Source organism: Puma concolor, chromosome E1 (assembly GCF_028749965.1).
Source record: "Puma concolor isolate L17-30 chromosome E1, mPumCon1.1.hap2, whole genome shotgun sequence".
NCBI lineage: Eukaryota > Metazoa > Chordata > Mammalia > Carnivora > Felidae > Puma > Puma concolor.
Genome location: NC_141680.1, coordinates 15,594,487 through 15,613,372, shown reverse-complemented (window position 1 = coordinate 15,613,372; position 18,886 = coordinate 15,594,487). Strand labels below are relative to the sequence as shown.

General features: G+C 39.2%; 1 protein-coding gene across 2 annotated transcripts in view; it reads left to right on the top strand.

Annotated features, from left to right (window-relative positions):
* RPA1 (replication protein A1) overlaps window positions 1–18,886 on the top strand; it is a 74,346-nt gene that overhangs the window by 2,896 nt on the left and 52,564 nt on the right. Inside the window, exons 2-5 of one of the 2 annotated variants that reach the window (XM_086686348.1) lie at window positions 7,969–8,142; window positions 14,055–14,105; window positions 15,611–15,689; window positions 16,351–16,459. In XM_086686348.1, coding sequence (XP_086542474.1) covers window positions 14,061–14,105; window positions 15,611–15,689; window positions 16,351–16,459 — 233 coding nt within the window. In that variant the 5' untranslated portion in view covers window positions 7,969–8,142; window positions 14,055–14,060. The remainder of the gene's footprint in view (window positions 1–7,968; window positions 8,143–14,054; window positions 14,106–15,610; window positions 15,690–16,350; window positions 16,460–18,886) is intronic. The other variant, XM_086686347.1, reaches the window with a different exon arrangement.

The window sequence follows — 18,886 nt, the reverse complement described above, 5'->3', positions numbered from 1 at the left end:
ACTCACAGACCATGAGATCATGACCTGAACTGAAGTCAGATGCTTAACCAACTGAGCCACCCAGATGCCCCAAGAAGAAAAATTCTTTTATTACAGTTTATTTATTTATTTATTTATTTAGAGGGGCGCCTGGGTGGCGCAGTCGGTTAAGCGTCCGACTTCAGCCAGGTCACGATCTCGCGGTCCGTGAGTTCGAGCCCCGCGTCGGGCTCTGGGCTGATGGCTCAGAGCCTGGAGCCTGTTTCCGATTCTGTGTCTCCCTCTCTCTCTGCCCCTCGCCCGTTCATGCTCTGTCTCTCTCTGTCCCAAAAATAAATAAACGTTGAAAAAAAAATTTTATTTATTTATTTAGAGAGAGTGTGCACTTATGTATGAACTGGAGAGGGGCAGAGAGATCCGGAGAAAGAATACCAAGCAGGCTCCCTGCTGTCAGTGCAGAGCCTGATGTGGGACTTGAACTCACAAACTGAGATCATGACCTAAGCTGAAATCAAGAGTCAGACGCTTAACTGACTGAGCCACCCAGGTAACCCGGCAAAAAAAATTTTTGTGTTTGTGGTGACTGAGTGTGGAGCACCTTTGCGAACTCTGATTATCAGCTAAAGCAAGTAGTATCATTTTCGTTCAAAAGACACAGGCCCAAAGGGTAAGCAACTGACACATAAATAGGAGAGACATTTGGGGCAAGAGCTAACATCATAAAAGAAGAGATTATGCATGTAACTACTGTGGTAAACAGGATAAATAGCATTTGTATCTTAAGTTACTGGGTAATATAAGGAAAGGAGAAGGGAACTAATATTTTTGCCATTTCCATTGTGCCAGATACTTTATGTATAATAGTCAGTACTTACAGTAACCCCATAAGGTAGATTTTTATAATTACCTGCATCTGCACTGAAATTAAAGTGCAGAGAGGTTAAATAATTTGTCAATGGGGTGAAGATTTGGATGGATGTGCCCTTGACTACTACATTCTGTTGGTTTGTAGTTTTTTAAATTTAAGTACAATTGACACACAATATTCTATTAGTTTTAGGTGTTCATCTTAGTGATTTGGTATTTTTATAGGTTAGGAACTATGATCCCTATGATAAATCTGGTTACTGTCTGTCACCATACAAAGTTATTACATTGTTACTAAATTCCCTGTGTTGTACATTACATCCCCATGACCCTTTTTTCTTTTTTTAAATCTGGAAGCCTGAACCTCTTAATCCTCTTCACAAATTTCACCCACAGCCCCAATCATTCCTCACTCTTGTAATCAATAGTTTGTTCCCTGTTTCTGTCTGTTTCTATTTTGTATTTTATAGATTCAACATGTAAGTGACATCATGTTATTTGTCTTCTCTGTCAGGCTTATTTCATTTAGCATAATACTGTCTAGGTCTAATCATGTTGTCACAAATGGCAAAATTTCTTTCTTTTTTATGGTTGAGTAATATTCCTCTGTGTGTGTGTGTGTGTGTGTGTGTGTGTGTGTGTGTGTGTGTGTCTATATCTGTATCTTTGTTCATCTATTTATGGACATGTGGTTTCCTTCCTTATCTTTGCTATTGTAAATAATGCTTTTTGAACATAATGGTGCATATGTCTTTTTGAATTGGTATTTTTATTTTCTTCAGGTACCTACCCAGAAGTGGAATTGCTGGGTCATATGGTAGTTTGATTTTTATTTTTTTGATGGGCCTCCACACTGTTTTCTGTTGTGACTGCACCAATTTACATTCCCCACCAACAGTGTACCAGAGTTCCCTTTAGTCCACATCTTTGCCAACACTTCATATTTTTTGTGTTTTTGAGTAGCCAATCTGTGATTTTGATTTGCATTCCCATGATGATTAGTGATGTTGAGGATCCTATATATCTGTTGGCCATCTCTGTGTCTTTGGGAAAGTGTCTATTCTAAAGTCTTTTGCCCATTTTTTAATTGGGTTGTTGCTTTGTATTTTTTTTAATGTTTTTAAAATTTATTTTGAGAGACACAGACACACAGACACACACAGCGGGAGGGTGGGGGGTTGGGTGGAGAGAGAGAATCCCAAGCAGGCTCCAACCCAGCATGGAGCCCAGTGTGAGGTTGGATCCTGCAAACTACGAGATCATGACCTGAGCCAGAATCAAAGAGTTGGATTATCAACATACTGAGCCAAGGTGTCCCGAGGCAATTTTATTTTAAATGTACATATCATGTTATATGTCCTAGAAGATTTAATCTTATATGCACTATTTATGATGACACAAATTAAACAGTAATAAGTTAGTATATGCATGTGGTTTTTATTATTTTTTAAAATTTACATCCAAGTTAGCATATAGTGCAATCATGATTTCAGGAGTAGATTACAGGGATTCATCCCCTATGTATAACACCCAGTGCTCATCTCAACAAGTGTCTTCCTTAATGCCCCTTGCCCATTTAGCCCATCCCCCAACCCCTCCAGCAACCTTTAGTTTGTTCTTTGTATTTAAGAGTCTCTTATGTTTTGTCCCCCTTCTTGTTTTTATATTATTTTTGCTTCCCTTCCCTTATGTTCATCTGTTGTTTTTTTTTTAATGTTTATTTCAAGAGAGAGACAGAGTGAGTGTGGGGGAGGGAGGGATAGAGAGAGAGGGAGACACAGAATCCAAAGCAGGCTCCAGGCTCCAGGCTCCAAGCTGTCAGCACAGGGCCTGATGCAGCGCTCGAACTCACAAACTGTGAGATCATGACCTGAGCTGAAGTCGGACGCTTAACCGACCGAGCCACCTGGGTGCCCCTCATCTGTTTTGTATCTTAAATTCCATATGAATGAAGTCATGATATTTGTCTTTTTCTGACTAATTTTGCTTAGCATAATACCCTCTAGTTCCATCCACATAGTTGCAAATGGCAAGATTTTGTTCTTTTTGATTGCTGGGTAATACTCCATTGTATATATATACCACATCATCTTTATCAAAATTCTTCTGTCGATGGACATTGGGCTCTTTCCATACTTTGTTGTCGATAGCACTACTATAAACATTGGGGTGCATGTGCCCCTTCAAAACAGCATACCTGTATCCCTGGGATAAATACCTACTAGTGCAATTGCTGGGTCGTGGGGTAATTCTATTTTTAAATTTTTGAGGCACCTCCATACTGTTTTCCAGAGTGACTGCACCAGTTTGCATTCCCACCAGCAGTGGAAAAGAGATCCTCTTTCTCTGCATCCTCGCCAACATCTGTTGTTGCCTGAGTTGTTAATGTGAACCATTCTGACAGGTGTGAGGTGGTATCTTATTGCGGTTTTAATTTGTATTTCCCTCATAATGAGTGATATTGAACCTTTTTTCATGTGTTAGCCGTCTGGATGTCTTCTTTGGAGAAGTGTCTATTCATGTCTTTTGCCCATTTCTTCACTGGATTATATGTGTTTTGGGTGTTGAGTTTGGTAAGTTCTTTATAGGTTCTGGATACTAACCCTTTATCTGATATGTCGTTTGCAAATATCTTCTCCTATTCTGGTGGTTGCCTTTTAGTTTTGCTGATTGTTTCCTTCGCTGTGCAGAAGCTTTTTATTTTGATGAGGTCCCAGTAGTTCATTTTTGCTTTTGTTTCTCTTGCCTCTGGAGACGTGTTGAGTAAGAAGTTGCTGTGGCCAAGATCAAAGAGGTTTTTGCTTGCTTTCTCCTTGAGGATTTTGATGGCTTCCTGTCTTACATTTGTCTTTCATCTATTTTGAGTTTATTTTTGTGTATGGTTTAAGAAAGTGGTCCAGGTTCATTTTTCTGCATGTTGCTGTCCAGTTTTCCCAGCACCATTTGCTGAAGAGACTGTATTCCATTGTATAGTCTTCCCTGTTTTGTGAAAGATCAGTTGGCCATACATTTGTGGGTCCATTTCTGGGTTCTGTATTCTGTTCTGTTGATCTGAGTGTCTGTTTTTGTGCCAGTTTCATACTGTCTTGATGATTACAGCTTTGTAATACATCTTGAAGTCCGGGATTATGATGCCTCCAGCTTTGGTTTTCTTTTTCAGGATTGATTTGGCTATTTGGGGTCTTTTTTGGTTCCATACAAATTTTAGGATTGTTTGTTCTAGCTCTGTGAAGAATGCTGGTGTTAGTTTGATAGCGATTGCATTGAACATGTAGATTGCTTTGGGCAGTATTGACATTTTAACAATATTTTTTCTTCCAATCAGTGAGCATGAAATATTTTCCATTTTTTGGTATCTTCAATTTCTTTCATAAACTTTCTATAGTTTTCAGTGTGTAGATTTTTCTCCTCTTTGGTTAGGTTTATTCCTAGGTATTTTTGTTGTTTTTGGTGTAATTGTAAATGGGATCAATTCCTTGATTTCTCTTTCTGCTGCTTCATTATTAGTGTATAGAAATGCAACCGATTTCTCTGCATTGATTTTATATCCTGCAACTTTGCTGAATTCATGGATCAGTTCTGGCAATTTTTTGGTGGAATCTTTGGGTTTTCCACATAGGGTATCATGTCTTCTGTGAAGGTGAAAGTTTGACTTCCTCCTGGCCGATTTGGATGCCTTTTATTTCTTTGTGTTGTCTGACTGCTGAGGCCAGGACTTCGAATACTGTGTTGAATAACTGGCAAGAGTGGACATCCCTGTCATGTTCCTGACCTTAGGGGGAAAGCTCTCAGTTTTTCCCTATGGAGGATAATATTAGTGGTGGGTCTTTTGTATATGGCTTTTATGATCTTGAGGTATGATCCTTCTATCCCTACTTTCTTAAGGGTTTTTATTAAGAAAGGATGCTGTATTTTGTCAAATGCTTTCTCTTTATCTACTGAGAGGATCATGTGGTTCCTGTCCTTTCTTTTATTAATGTGATGTATCACATTGATTGATTTGCAGATATTGAACCAGCCCTGAGTCCCAGGTATAAATCCCACTTGATCGTGGTGAATAATTCTTTTAATGTGTTGTTGGATCTGGCTGGCTGGTACCTTGTTGAGGATTTTTGCATCCCTGTTCATCAGGGAAATTTTTCTGTAGTTCTCCTTTTTAGTGGGGTCTTTGTCTGGTTTTGGAATCAGGTAATGCTGGCCTCATGGAATGAGTTTGGAAGTTTTCCTTCCATTTCTATTTTCTGGAGCAGCTTCAAAAGAATAGGTCTTACCTTTCTTTACATGGTTGATGGAATTCCCCTGGAAAGCTATCTGGCCCTGGACTCTTGTTTATTTGGGAGATTTTTGATTACTAATTCAGTTCAGATTTGCGATTTCTTCACAGTTTTGGTTTCAGTTTTGGTAGTTTATATGTTTCTAGGAATTTGTCCATTTCTTCCAGATTGCTCAATTTATTGGCATATAATTGCTTATAATATTCTCGTATTATTGTTTGTCTTTCTGCCGTGTTGTGATCTCTCCTCTTTCATTCTTGATTTTATTTATTTGGGTCCTTTCCTTTTTCTTTTTGATCAAACTGGCTAGGGTTTATCAATTTTGTTAATTCTTTCAAAGAACCAGCTCCTGGTTTCATTGATCTATTCTATATTTTTGGTTTTGATATCATTGATTTCTGCTCTAATCTTTACTATTTCCTGTCTTCTGCTGGCTTTGGGTTTTATTTGCTGTTCTTTTTCCAGCTCTTTAAGATGTAAAATTAGATTGTATACCTGAGACCTTTATTCTTTTTTAGGAAGGCCTGGATTGCTGTATACCTCCCTCTTATGACTGCCTTTGCTGCGTCCCAGAGGTTTTGGGCTGCGGTGTTACCATTTTCATTGTCTTCCATGTACTTCTTAATTTCCTCTTTAACTTCTTGGCTAACCCATTCATTATTTAGTAGGATGTTCTTTAATCTCCCAAGTATTTGTTGTCTTTCCGAATTTTTTATTGTGGTTGATTTTGAGTTTCATAGCATTGTGGTCTGGAAATATGCATGGTATGTTCTCAATCTTTTTGTACTTGTTAAGGGCTGATTTGTGTCCCAGTATGTGATCTGTTCTGGAGAATATTCTGTGTGCACTCAAGAAAAATGCGTATTCTACTGCTTTAGGATGAAATGTTCTGAATATATCTGTTAAGTCCATCTGGTCTGGTGTGTCATTCAGAGCCATTGTTTCCTTGTTGATTTTCTGTTTATATTATCTGTCCATTGCTATAAGTGGGGTGTTGAAGTCCCCTATTATTATGGTATTATTGTCAATGAGTTTATGTTTCTGATTCATTGGTTTATATATTTGGGAGTTCCATGTTGGGGGCATAAATGTTTGTAGTTGTTAGATCTTCTTGGTGGATAGACTCCTTAATTGTAATGTAATGCCCTTCTTCATCTCTTGTTACAGTCTTTATTTTAAAATCTAGATTGTCTGATACAAGTATGGCTATTTGGCTTTCTTTTGGCAACCATTAGTATGATAGATGGTTCTCCATCTGAAGATACTTTTTTTTTTCTTTTTTTTTCATTTTTTCTTTTAATTTTCTTTTTTATTTTTTTAAAATTTACATCCAGGGGCGCCTGGGTGGCGCAGTCGGTTAAGCGTCCGACTTCAGCCAGGTCACGATCTTGCCGTCCGCGAGTTCGAGCCCCGCGTCAGGCTCTGGGCTGATGGCTCAGAGCCTGGAGCCTGTTTCCGATTCTGTGTCTCCCTCTCTCTCTGCCCCTCCCCCGTTCATGCTCTGTCTCTCTCTGTCCCAAAAATAAATAAACGTTGAAAAAAAAAAAATTAAAAAAAAAAAATAAAATTTACATCCAAATTCGTTAGCATGTAGTGCAACAGTGATTTCAGGAGTAGATTCCTTAGTGCCCCTTTGAAGATACTTTCAATCTGGAGGTGTCTTTAGGTCTAAAATGGGTTTCTTGTAAACAATATAGAGATGGATCTTGTTTTCTTATCCATTCTGTTACTTTTGATTGGAGCATTTAGTGCATTGGCATTTACAGTGAGTACTGAAAGATAGGAATTTGCTGCCATTGTGTTGCCTGTGGAGTTGGGAGTTTCTGGTGGTGTTCTCTGGTCCTTTCTAGTCTTTGTTGCTTTTGGTCCTTTTTGTTTTGTTTCATCTTTTCTCCCCTCAGAGAGTCCTCCTGGAAATTTCTTGCAGAGCTGGTTTAGTGGTCACAAACTCCTTTAGTGTTTGTTTGTCTGGGAAACTCTTTATCTCTCCTATCTTGAGTGACAGCCTTGCTGGATAGAGAATTCTTGGCTGCGTATTTTTCCAATTCAGCACGTTGAATATATCCTGCCATTCCTTTCTGGCCTGCCAACTTTTTGTGGATAGGTCTGCTGCGAACCTGATCTGTCTTCCCTTATAGGTTAAGGACTTTTTTTCCCTTGCCACTTTCGTAATTCTTTCCTTGCCTGTGTGTTTTGCGAATTTGACTATGATATGCCTTGTTGATGGTTGGTTTTGTTGAATCTAAATGGTAGTTCTCTGTATCTCCTGGATTTTTGATGTCTGTCTCTTTCCCCAGGTTGGGAAAGTTTTCTGCTATAATTTCATGCATGTGGTTTTTAAATGAAATAGAACAGGAAGGTGTTTGATGAAATTATTGATGTTTGGCCCCACCCTGCCCCAGTTCTGTTCCCTAGAAACTTTTAAAAATTCAAACTGTATTGAAATTCAGTGTGATTTACACACCATAGAACTGTGATATTGATATGTATAATAAATATATATAACAAAGCTCAAGATGTGTGCAGTTTGACAAGCTTTGGCAAATTCCCCATCTCGTAATGCCAACCTAGGCAAACCAGAGTTTTAACTTCTGTTTTTTATCTTTATAGGTTAGTTTTAACTATCCTACAAATTTTTGTTTTAGTGTTTATTTTTGAGAGACAGAGTGTGAGCAGGGGAGGGGCAGAGAGAGAGGGAGACACAGAATCCAAAGCAGGCTGCAGTCTCTGAACTGTCAGCACAGAGTCTGATGCGGGGCTCAAACTCGTGAGCTGAAGTCGGACGCTTAACCAACTGAGCCACCCAGGCACCCCTAGTTTTAACTGTTCTTTTTTTTTTTTTTTTAAGTTTATTTATTTTTGAGAGAGACAGAGCAAGCAGGGAAGGGGCAGAGAGAGAGAATCTCAAGCAGGCTCTGCACTGTCAGCACAGAGCCCAATGCGGGGATCAAACCCACGAAATGCAAGACCATGACCTGAGCCAAAACCAAGAGTCGGACGCCTAACTGACTGAGCCACCCAGGTGCCCCTTGACTATTCTAAAACTTCATATAAATGTGTGTCTGGCTTCTTTGTCTAGCAAAATGTTTTTTGAGATTTATCCATGTTGTTTCAATAGTTTGAGCCTTTTTTTGCCTTTTGTGAATAATCAATTTGTTTAATTTACCTGTTGTTAAACATTTGGGTTATTTTCATTTTTTGGCCATTACGAATGAAGATGCTGTGAACATTCACATACAAATCTTTTTGTAGAAATATATTTTTATTTCTCTGGGATAAATACTTAGGAATGTAATTGCTGAGTTACATGTTCAGTGAATGTTCATAAGAAATTGCTAGACTTCTCTAAATCGATTGTGAGAATTCTAGTTGCTCCATATCTTTGCCAACACTTAATTTTGTCAGTCTTTTTAAGTTTAACCATCCTAGTGAATGTGTAGTTTTATTTTGTAGTGGAATATAGATCTGTGTTTTTTCTCTTAGAACGACTTTGTTTTTTTCTGTCTGGTAAACCTAATGACATAAAATGAGTTCAAAAGTGTTCTCTTCTATTTCTTGACAGTTTATGCAAGATTAGTATTTTTTTTTCTTTATTAAAAAATATATATTTATTTATTTTGAGAGAGAGAGCACACGAGCAGGGGAGGGGCAGAGAGAGAGAGAATCCCAAGCAGGTTCTGTGCTGTCAGCCCAGAGTCTGATGTGGGGCTCGATCTCAAGAACCATGAGATCGTGACCTGAGCCAAAATCAAGAGCTTGGTGCTTAATTGACTGAGCCACCCAGGAAACCTCCCCCAACTTTTTTTTTTAGTAGGCTGTATGCCAAACATGGGGTTTCAGCTCATGACCCTGAGATCAAGACCAGAGTTGAGATCAAATTGGATGCTTAACCCACTGAACTACGCATACACCCCCTCCGTTGGAATATTTTAAATTATAAAATCAGGTTTTTTTTAATGGTTATGGTACTGTCTAGATTCTCTGCATTTTGTATGTCAGTTTTGATAATTTGTGTTTTTCAAGGGACTTAGCCATTTTATCTTTTTCATAAAGTTGTTCCTAATATTCCATTATCTCTTGTATATATAATCTAATGTATATGATATATAGTGATGCATTTTTCATTTCTGATATTGAGAATATTTGTTTCTTTTTCTTGGCCAGACTAGCTAGAGGTTTATCAATTTTATTGATATTTTCAAAGAACCAGCTTTTAGTTCAATTGTTTTTTCCTGTTGTTTATCCATTTTCTATTTTGTTGATTTTTTGCTCTTTTATTATTTCCTTCCTTCTGTGTGCTTGAGTTTAGTTTATTCTTTTCTGGCTTCTTCTGGTAGAAGGTTATATAATTGATTTTGGATATTTTTCTTCTCTAAGCATTAAAGCTGTAATTTTCCCTTGAAGCATTACTCTAGCAAATCCTATAAGTTTAGATAGATTGTATTTTCATTTTCATTCTGTTAATAATACTTTCTAATTTCTCTTGTGATTTCTTTCTCAATAGATGGGTTATTAAAGAAGTTCATTGTTCACGGGGCACCTGGCTGGCTCAGTAGGTAGAGCATGCGACTCTTGATCTCGGGGGTTGTGATTTTGAGCCCCACGTTGGATTTAAAAAAAATAGAAGTTTACTGCTTAGTTCCCAAGTATTTGGAAATTTTGTAGATATCCTATTGTTAGGATTTTTAGTTTCATTCCGGTGTGGTCAGATAACGTGCTCTCTGAATTCAGTCTTTTAACATTCATTGAGACTTGTTATATTGCCCAACTTATGGAACCTTGATGAAAATGTTCCAGGGGCACTTAAAAAGAATGTTTATTCTGCAATTGTTAGATGATCTAATTAGGTCAAGTTGGTTAATAGTTTAATCTTTTATGTTCTACATATTTTTTTTTTTTTATCTCTTTGCTTTTTCCATCCTGAGGGAAGGAAGTTGAGACCACCAATTATAATGATGGACTTGTCTATTTCTCTTAACTCTGTAGATTTTTGCTTCATGTCTTTTGAAACTTTGTTATTAGGTGTATATATTTATCATTGTTGTGCCTTCTACAGGAATCAACCCCATTATTAGGAAATGTCCTTTTTTATCCCTGGTAATATTCTTTGTCCTGAAGCCTTCTTTGCCTGCCAGTAATGATGCAGCTTTTTCCAGTGTTTAATTTTTAACCTGTGTCTTTATATTTGAAGTGCAGTTCTTGTAGACAGCAGATAGTTGGATCTTATTCATTTTGACAATTTTTGCCTTTTACTTGGAGTACTTGAACCATTTGTACTTAGTATAGTTACATGTTTGGGTGTAAGTTTTTTGTTTTGTTACTTGTTTTCTCTTTGTCCCATCTGTTGGTTGTTGTTTTGTTGTTTAGCTTTTCCTGACTTGTGGATTATTTGAGTATTTTTTTATGATTTGAATTGATTTCCACTATTGATTTATGAGCTATACTTTTTTTTAAGGAGTGCTTTAGAGCAGTTCATCTTAGTTTGGACAAACCATTACAAAACACTTTTTTTTTTCTTCAAGTTCTGTTGTTCTAAGTATTTGCTTCACCAAATGTGGGGCTTGAACTCACAACGCCGCGATCAAGAGTCACATGCTCTTCCAACTGAGTCAGTCAGGCGCCCCTATTACAAAATACTTTAGACTGGATGGTGTAGACAACAGATTGGTTTCTCACAACTCCAGAGGTTGGGAAACCCAAGATTGAGGTGTCAGCAGATTCATTTCTGGGTGAGGGCTGTGTTTCTGGCTTGCAGCTACCATCTCACCATGTGCCCACATGACCTCTTCTTTGTATATGGGAAGAGAGAGCTCTGGTGTCTCTCTCCTTTTTTTTTTTTTTTTTATGTCTGTTTATTTTGAGAGAGAGAGAGAGAGAGAGCGCATGTGTGTGCGTGCAAGCTGGGGGGGGGGGACAGAGAGAGAGGGAGAGAAACCCAAGCAGACTCTGTGCTGACACCCCTGCTGCCATGCCCAAATGACTGAGCCACCCAGGTGCCCCAAGGTGTCTCTTCTTCTAAGGGCATGAATTCCAATGTGGGGGCTCCACCTTCATGGCCTTATTAAAACAAATTACCTCCAAAGGCCCCACCTTCTAATGTCATCACATTGGGGGTTTGGGCTTCAACATATGAATTTGGGGAGGTGGGACACAAATAGTCTAAAACATGGTGGTTCTCTTCTTGTTTTTTTATAATTTATTTTTTATTTCTTCATTTTATTTATTTTGAGAAACAGAGACAGAGCACAAGTAGGGGAGGGGCAGAGAGAGGGAGAGAATCCCAAGCGGGCTCTGCACTATCATTGCAGAGCCCTATGAGGGATTCGATCCCACAAACCTTGAGATTGTGACTTCAGCCAAAATCGAGAGTCAGATGCTTAACTAACTGAGCCACCCAGGAGCCCCCTCTCTCTTTTTTAATTGAAGTATGGTTGATACACAATGTTATATTAATGTTTTAGGTGTACAGCACAGCAATTGGACAAGTCTCCATGTTATGCTGTACTCACCATTGAATGTTTTGATCTTAGAATACTTTTCTTTGATTTTTTAATGTTTAGCGTGCACAAGCGCGACGGGGGGGTGGGGGGCAGAGAGAGGAGGGGACAGAGGATCTGAAGCGGGCTCCTGCAGGGCTCTAACTCAGTGAACTGCGAGATCATGACCTGAGCAGAAGTCAGATGCATAACTGACTGAGCCACCTAAGTGCCCGTCACTTTATTTATTTTTTGAGAAAAGATTTACTCGGTTCCAAAGTTTGAATAACCAGTTTGTCATTTGGCCTTTCAAGTAAAAATGATGTTCCGAGAAAAAAGTGGCTAGTTCAACTCACAGCTCAAACAGTTGCACAAGTGGTGACAGCCAGTACTCCAGTATGTGGCAGAAGTACTTTTTGCCTACTTCCCATGTTGTTCCACAGAATATTTAAAATTTTTTATAAAGAATATGGAGTTGTTTTGGCAGGTTGTTGATTGATTGACTTGCAAATCAGCTGATCCCTTGGAGATTGGAATGGGTCCAGAATAGCTTTTACTTTGGGTCTAGTTTAGTCCTGTTTCTGAAGCATGACCTTTCTGGGGTTTCTACTGAAAGCAGCAGGTGTTTATTGAGTTTTCTCCACTCAGGCTGGTGAGAGCTCAGCTGTGTTCTAGCCTGTGTGAGCTCCACTCATTTTTCAGTTTATAGCTAATACTTAATCTTTGCCTGGCCATGTGGAGTCTCATTTTGTGTATCCATAACTTAGAAGTCAGCCAGAGACTCCTGGGAACCCCTGTGTGGGTTATTGAGGCTCTAACTCTGTGTAGCTTGTCTTTTCTGGCATTCTGCATCCACGAAATCCAACTAAGTTGCCTCCCTGAACTCTGTGCTCAGTAGGACTGCCACGTTCTTCTTGGGTTCCCTCTCCACGCTGTGATCCAAGAGTGCCTCCATGCAGAAAGCCAGGAGGATTGTAGTGTTCCCCTCATTCGTTTCTCTTTTTTCAGGGACCACAGTCTTGCTCTGCCTGTTGTCCAGTATTTGAAAGGTTTATGTATTTTTGTCCAGTTTTTTCGTTGGTGGTGCTGTTTATTTCAGCATGGGCAAGAGCAGAGGTCAGAGAACCAGTATTCACTGCTGTTGGTTTTTTTCTGATGATTACCTTTATTTATTTTTTTAAATTTCTTAAACGGATTTTTTACTTTTTTATTTATAAGTAGGCTTCAGGGCCAATGTGGGGCTCAAACTCACGACCCTGAGATCAAGAGTTGCATGTTCCACCGACTGAGCCAGCCAGGGATCCCTCTGATGGTTACCTTTAAATGGTGGCTTTTTAAAAACAAACTAAAAACCTGATTGGTGGTCTGTTTTTTGTAGATACTATTTTCATAATTGCTAATAGAGACATGAGATTTATTTATTTATTTATTTATTTAGTTTTTTCAACGTTTATTTATTTTTGGGACAGAGAGAGACAGAGCATGAACGGGGGAGGGGCAGAGAGAGAGGGAGACACAGAATCGGAAACAGGCTTCAGGCTCTGAGCCATCAGCCCAGAGCCCGACGCGGGGCTCGAACCCATGGACCGCGAGATCGTGACCTGGCTGAAGTCGGACGCTTAACCGACTGCGCCACCCAGGCGCCCCAGAGACATGAGATTTAAAATCCAAACGGTTTTGGGTGCTTAGGTGGCTCAGTCAGTTGAGCGTCCGACTCTTGATCTTAGCTTAGGTCTTGATCTCAGGATTGTGAATTCAAGTCCCCCATTGGGCTCTGTCTGGGCGTGAAGCTTACTTAAAAAAAAAAAATGCAAAAGATATAAAAATTGGATTCAGTGTGAGGTCTGCCTCCCACCTACGGCCCTACTCGCCAGTTCTCTCAAAAGAGGCAACCAATGTTACATACACATCTCTTTAAGGCTGCATAATATTATTTTAAAGATTTCCCATACTTACCTAATTATTATTTTTTTTATTTTTCCATTTATTTACTTATTTTTGAGAGACAGAGAGGGAAGTGGGGGATGGGCAGAGAGAGAAGGAGACACAGAATCCGAAGCAGGCTCCAGGCTATCAGCACAGAGCCCGACACAGGGCTCGAACTCACAAACCGTGAGATCACGACCTGAGCTGAAGTCAGACGCGCACTCAGGCGCCCCTCTAATTGTCTATTAATGGGCCCTATAGGCAAATTAATGTGCTGTTCTGAATAATGAGCACAAATGTGATGCCTGTATTTTGGATGCAGTAATTGTATTCTTGTTAAGCCAAGTATTGCACTTTTATGCTTTTATGATTTTATCCAAGTGATAAAACTTTATTAGATTTTCAGATGACATGCTCCAAAAAGTCTCTTTAATAATGTTATCTGTGGTTTATTACAAATACCAAACTGTAAAAATATGTCAGATTTGGTCATAATTTGAATGTAGATCTCATTCTGTGTTTACTCTTTCAGGCCATAATGCAACAGGGAGACACTTCCATAAAACCTGTCCTCCAGGTCATTGTGAGTACCTGTGTATGTTTTATGTCAAGCATTTTAAAAACTTCTATGTAATTATACATTATGTTTGATGAAGCACGTGTCAATTTCATGTCCATTTTAGGAAATTCTCTCCCTCATCACAAAAAATAGGCCTGTTCTGTAGTAACTGCAGGAGAGCAGCTAGGGCTGGGTTTTTTTCTTCTTCAATATAAGTTAGCCAGAGTTAGACTTGGGGGTTTAGATTTGAGCCTTCGCCTTTCTATTCTTGCCATAATTGATGGAGGCTATAGTGCTACACATCATTAGTATTGCCTCCTTACTTTTTTCTTCCTGCCCTGAGGTTTGTCTTTCTTAAATCTGCCTTATATGGGCCTACAATGAATGTGTCTGCTTAAAATTCTTCATTAACCCTATCATTCATTTAAAATTAAAAAAAAATCTTTTTTTAATGTTTGTTTATTTTTGAAAGAGAGAGACAGCGTGTGAGTGGTGGGGGAGGGGCAGAGAGAGAGGGAGACAGAATCTGAAGCAGGCTCCAGGCTCTGAGCTGTCAGCACAGAGCCCGACGCGGGGCTCAGCCATGAGATCATGACCTGAGCCAAAGTCGGACACTCAACCAACTGAGCCACCCAGGCGCCCCCATTTAAGGGTTTTCCAAATTTTTTTTTTAAGTTTATCTATTTATTTTTGAGAGAGGGAGACAGAATGAGCAGGGGAGGGGCAGAGAGAGAGGGAGAGAATCCCAAGCAAGCTGCGCACTCTCAGCATGGAGCCCGATGCAGGGCTTGAATCCACAAACTGTGAGATCATGACCTGAGCCAAAGCCAAGAGTTGGATGCTTGACCAACTGAGCCACCCAAGTACTCCAAAGGTGTTTCAAATTTTAGTGGGAACTTAAAAAATGAATAGAAGCAGGATCCTGGATCATTCTGTGGATTCTGAGTCAGTAGGCCTGGTGATCTCCTTGTGACTCCCAGACTCGCTGCTGGTCATCATAAGGCTCCGTTTCTGTATTTCACTTCCTGTGGAGAGCAGCTTCTGATTTCCTGTAAGTTGTGATAAATGCCTTGGCTGTGCCCCCATGTCATGTGCACACATCTCTTATATCTCTTTGCCTTTGTCTCCACCACACTTGTAAGCCCCTTCAGGGCAAGGATTTTTTGTTTTTTTTGTTTTGTATTTTTAACATGTTTTCTACATAGCACCTTGCATTGTTAGGTGCCTTATCATTCTTTTTTTTTTTTTTTTAATTGATTTTCAATTAAATTTGAGCTGGGGAGAGAGAACACGAGTATTGGCAACTCATTTTATTCTCATCTGTGTTGTGCTTAATAATGTTAGAGAGAAGCTGGTGGGAAAATCGTCATATCCAAGTTTCTTTTGCTTGGACGTAGGTGTCAGGAGAATGGGCAAGCAGTTCAGTGTTTGCTGAAATAATGACAGACCCACTCTGCTGCCACTTAGAAGTAATTATCTCTGGGGACTGGGGAGACAGTCTGTCTAATGAATCATGTTTTCTATCTTAGAACATCCGTCCCATCACTACAGGGAATAGTCCACCCCGTTATCGACTGCTTATGAGTGATGGATTGAACACTCTCTCCTGTGAGTATGATGTATAAATCCAGGAATTTGTATTCAAATAATAAAAGCACATCCAGCACTTTGGTTGCAATAATTTGGGGCATTTCAGAAGTGTACATTTGCCTGACCGTGCACTTCATTCAGACAGAATTGCAGCCGGCAGAGAGCATTCTAACAATAGACTGGATCTAGTGGAAAGCTGCCACTTGGCTTAATTAATTTTCTCTAACTGGTGCGCTGTTTTCTTTGATTAATTTCCCTCAGGATGATATTGACATTTAGTGAATATAATGGGTTAGCTGTCCTATACTTGCCTTTTTAGGCTTTTATTTCAGTGTTGGAAACTTCACAAGCAAGAAAGACAGTTTTCAGAATATGTGCTTGCTATCTCTAGTCACAAGGTGAAGAACGTAGAAAAGATTTTTTTAGTCTTCATCATGAAACCTGAATGATGGAAAAAATGATTCTGGGCAATTTAAGAAATTCTTACATTTCAGAGTAGCAGCAGATGTTTAATGCATAGTAAATCATACTGTTTTTCACTGTGCAGAATCTGAATAGTTTTAGTTTCAGAAACATTCAAGGCATTGTTTTTCTTTGCTAGTCCACGTGTGATCAGTGCTAGTTCAGATTGTTATGACTGAAATGTTGTGGGAACTAAAGAAATCTTTGTGCTTTTCAGCTTTCATGTTGGCAACACAGTTGAACCATCTTGTTGAGGGAGAACAATTGTCTAGCAACTGTATTTGCCAGATTAACCGATTTATTGTTAACACTCTGAAAGATGGAAGGTATGTGGTGGGTTATTTTTGCTTTTTAGAGTTTTCTTTGGTTTTATTGTGTTTTGGAATGGGGACTAATTTTTGAACAGAGAAGTCCTTTGGATACCAAAATTCACTTAGGAATTTCAAAAAGACAATGATGAGCTTCCAGCTAAGAGTTTACAGCTATTGAGATTTGAACTCGGGTGACTAAAACATGGCACCAAAGGGAGAGAAATATGGAAACAAATTGGAAATTTCAAAGCAGGAGATTAAAGCCAAACACAGAACTCTTATTTCTAATCTCTTCAGAAGCCCTGTTTTTAGCATTCTCTTTTAAAGCATCTTTTAATGAAAAGGGGTCACTTATAAAGAGCAAAAGAGCTGTATTTAATTATGTAACACTGCTCCTTTTCTACAACCTTGAATCTTTCATCGTAAATTATTCAGCCAATACAGAGCATGGTGAGGACTTACAGATGCTACACGCTAGAGGTGCAGCGGTGAGCACACTGTTAACCGTTGCTAAAATAGGACCTTTTTGTTGGGGAGAGGCTTTTAAGGTCTTTATTTTCAGTCACAGAACACATGAGAAACAAATATGGCAAGCATTCCCATCTTAAGGGTATGTCAGTGTATGTTACAATAGTATTATCTGTACATTTCCAAGTAACTTTTGCTTTATATTTGTTTGCTATATCATTGTCCTTCTTTTAACTTTCAACTTCTGTTCTTAATCTTGGGTGTCTTTTATAAATAGTGTATACTTTTATTTATTTACTTTTTAATTTTTATTAAAAAATATTAAATGTTTTATTATTTTGAGAGAGAGAGAGAGTATGCACAAGCAGGGGAGGGGCAGGGAGAAGGAGAGACAGAATCCCAAGCAGGCTCTGTGCCATCAGCACAGAGCCTGATGTGGGGCTCGAATTCATGAACTGTGAGATCATGACTGCGCCGAGATCAAGAGTCAGACACTTAACCGACTGCACCACCCAGGCGCCCCAGCAGCATATAGTTTTAGAAATCATTTAAAAAAAAATTTTTTTTTAATGTTTTATTTATTTTTGAGACAGAGAGAGACAGAGCATGAACGGGGAGGGTCAGAGAGAGAGGGAGACACAGAATCTGAAACAGGCTCCAGGCTCTGAGCTGTCAGCACAGAGCCCAACATGGGGCTCGAACTCACGGACCGTGAGATCATGACCTGAGCCGAAGTCAGACGCTCAACCGACTGAGCCACCCAGGCGCCCCTAGAAATCATTTTGAGATTTAGTTGGTGAGTTTATTCTGCTTAACTTATTATTGATTTTTTCTAATTTTTGTGTTTTCACCATGTTTTTTGATTTATTTTTTTCTTGCCTTGGATTGATTGGATTTTTCCTTAATCCTCTTTTTTGCCTCTGCTGGTTTGAGAGACATTCTATTTGTGCTGTGTTTTTGTTTGTTTGGTTTGTTTGTTTTTTGTGGGTACTCTCACATTTAAAAAAAATCCTGGGGGCACCTGGGTGGCTCAGTCAGTTGAGTGTCCGACTTCAGTTCAGGTCATGATCTCATGTTTCATGTGTTCAAGCCCCGCATCCAGCTCTGTGGTGACAGCTTGCTCGGAGCCTGGAGCCTGCTTTGGATTCTGTGTCTCCTCTCTCTGCCCCTCCCCCGGTCACACTTTGTCTCTCAAAAATAAATGTAAAAAAAAAAAAATTTAAAAATCCATATGTAAATTAACAGAAATTCTAAAATAGGTCAGTATTTTTACCATCCTCTCAAATAAAACAAAGGTCTCAAAATGATCTGTGTTTAGTGTTCAATTTTGTTTTTATTTCTTCTGATTAGCATTCTCTACACAGACAGCCATTACTTATATTTACCCATAGTTTGTTAGCTCCCGTTTGTCTCCTTCATCATACTCCTTCCTTTTTAGTTCAGTTCTCATTTTCCTGAAGAATATCTTTGAGCAGCTCTTATGGAGAAAGTTTGTGAATGATAAAAATCTGTCATCTAAAAATGTCTGTTGCCGGACTCCTGGCTGGCTCACTCGGTAGAATGTGTGACTCTTGATCTCAGGGTCATGAGTTTGAACCCCACTTTTTTTTTTTTTTTTTTTAATTTTTTTTTTCAACGTTTTTTATTTATTTTTGGGACAGAGAGAGACAGAGCATGAACGGGGGAGGGGCAGAGAGAGAGAGGGAGACACAGAATCAGAAACAGGCTCCAGGCTCCGAGCCATCAGCCCAGAGCCTGACGCGGGGCTCGAACTCACGGACCGTGAGATCGTGACCTGGCTGAAGTTGGACGCTTAACCGACTGCGCCACCCAGGTGCCCCATGAACCCCACTTTGAGTGTAGAGATTACTTAAACAAAGAAATAAAATTTAAAAAATAAAAATGTCTGTTTCACTCTCAGTTTAAGTATAGAATTCTAGGTTGACAGTGAACTTAGTTCCTGTTATTATTTTC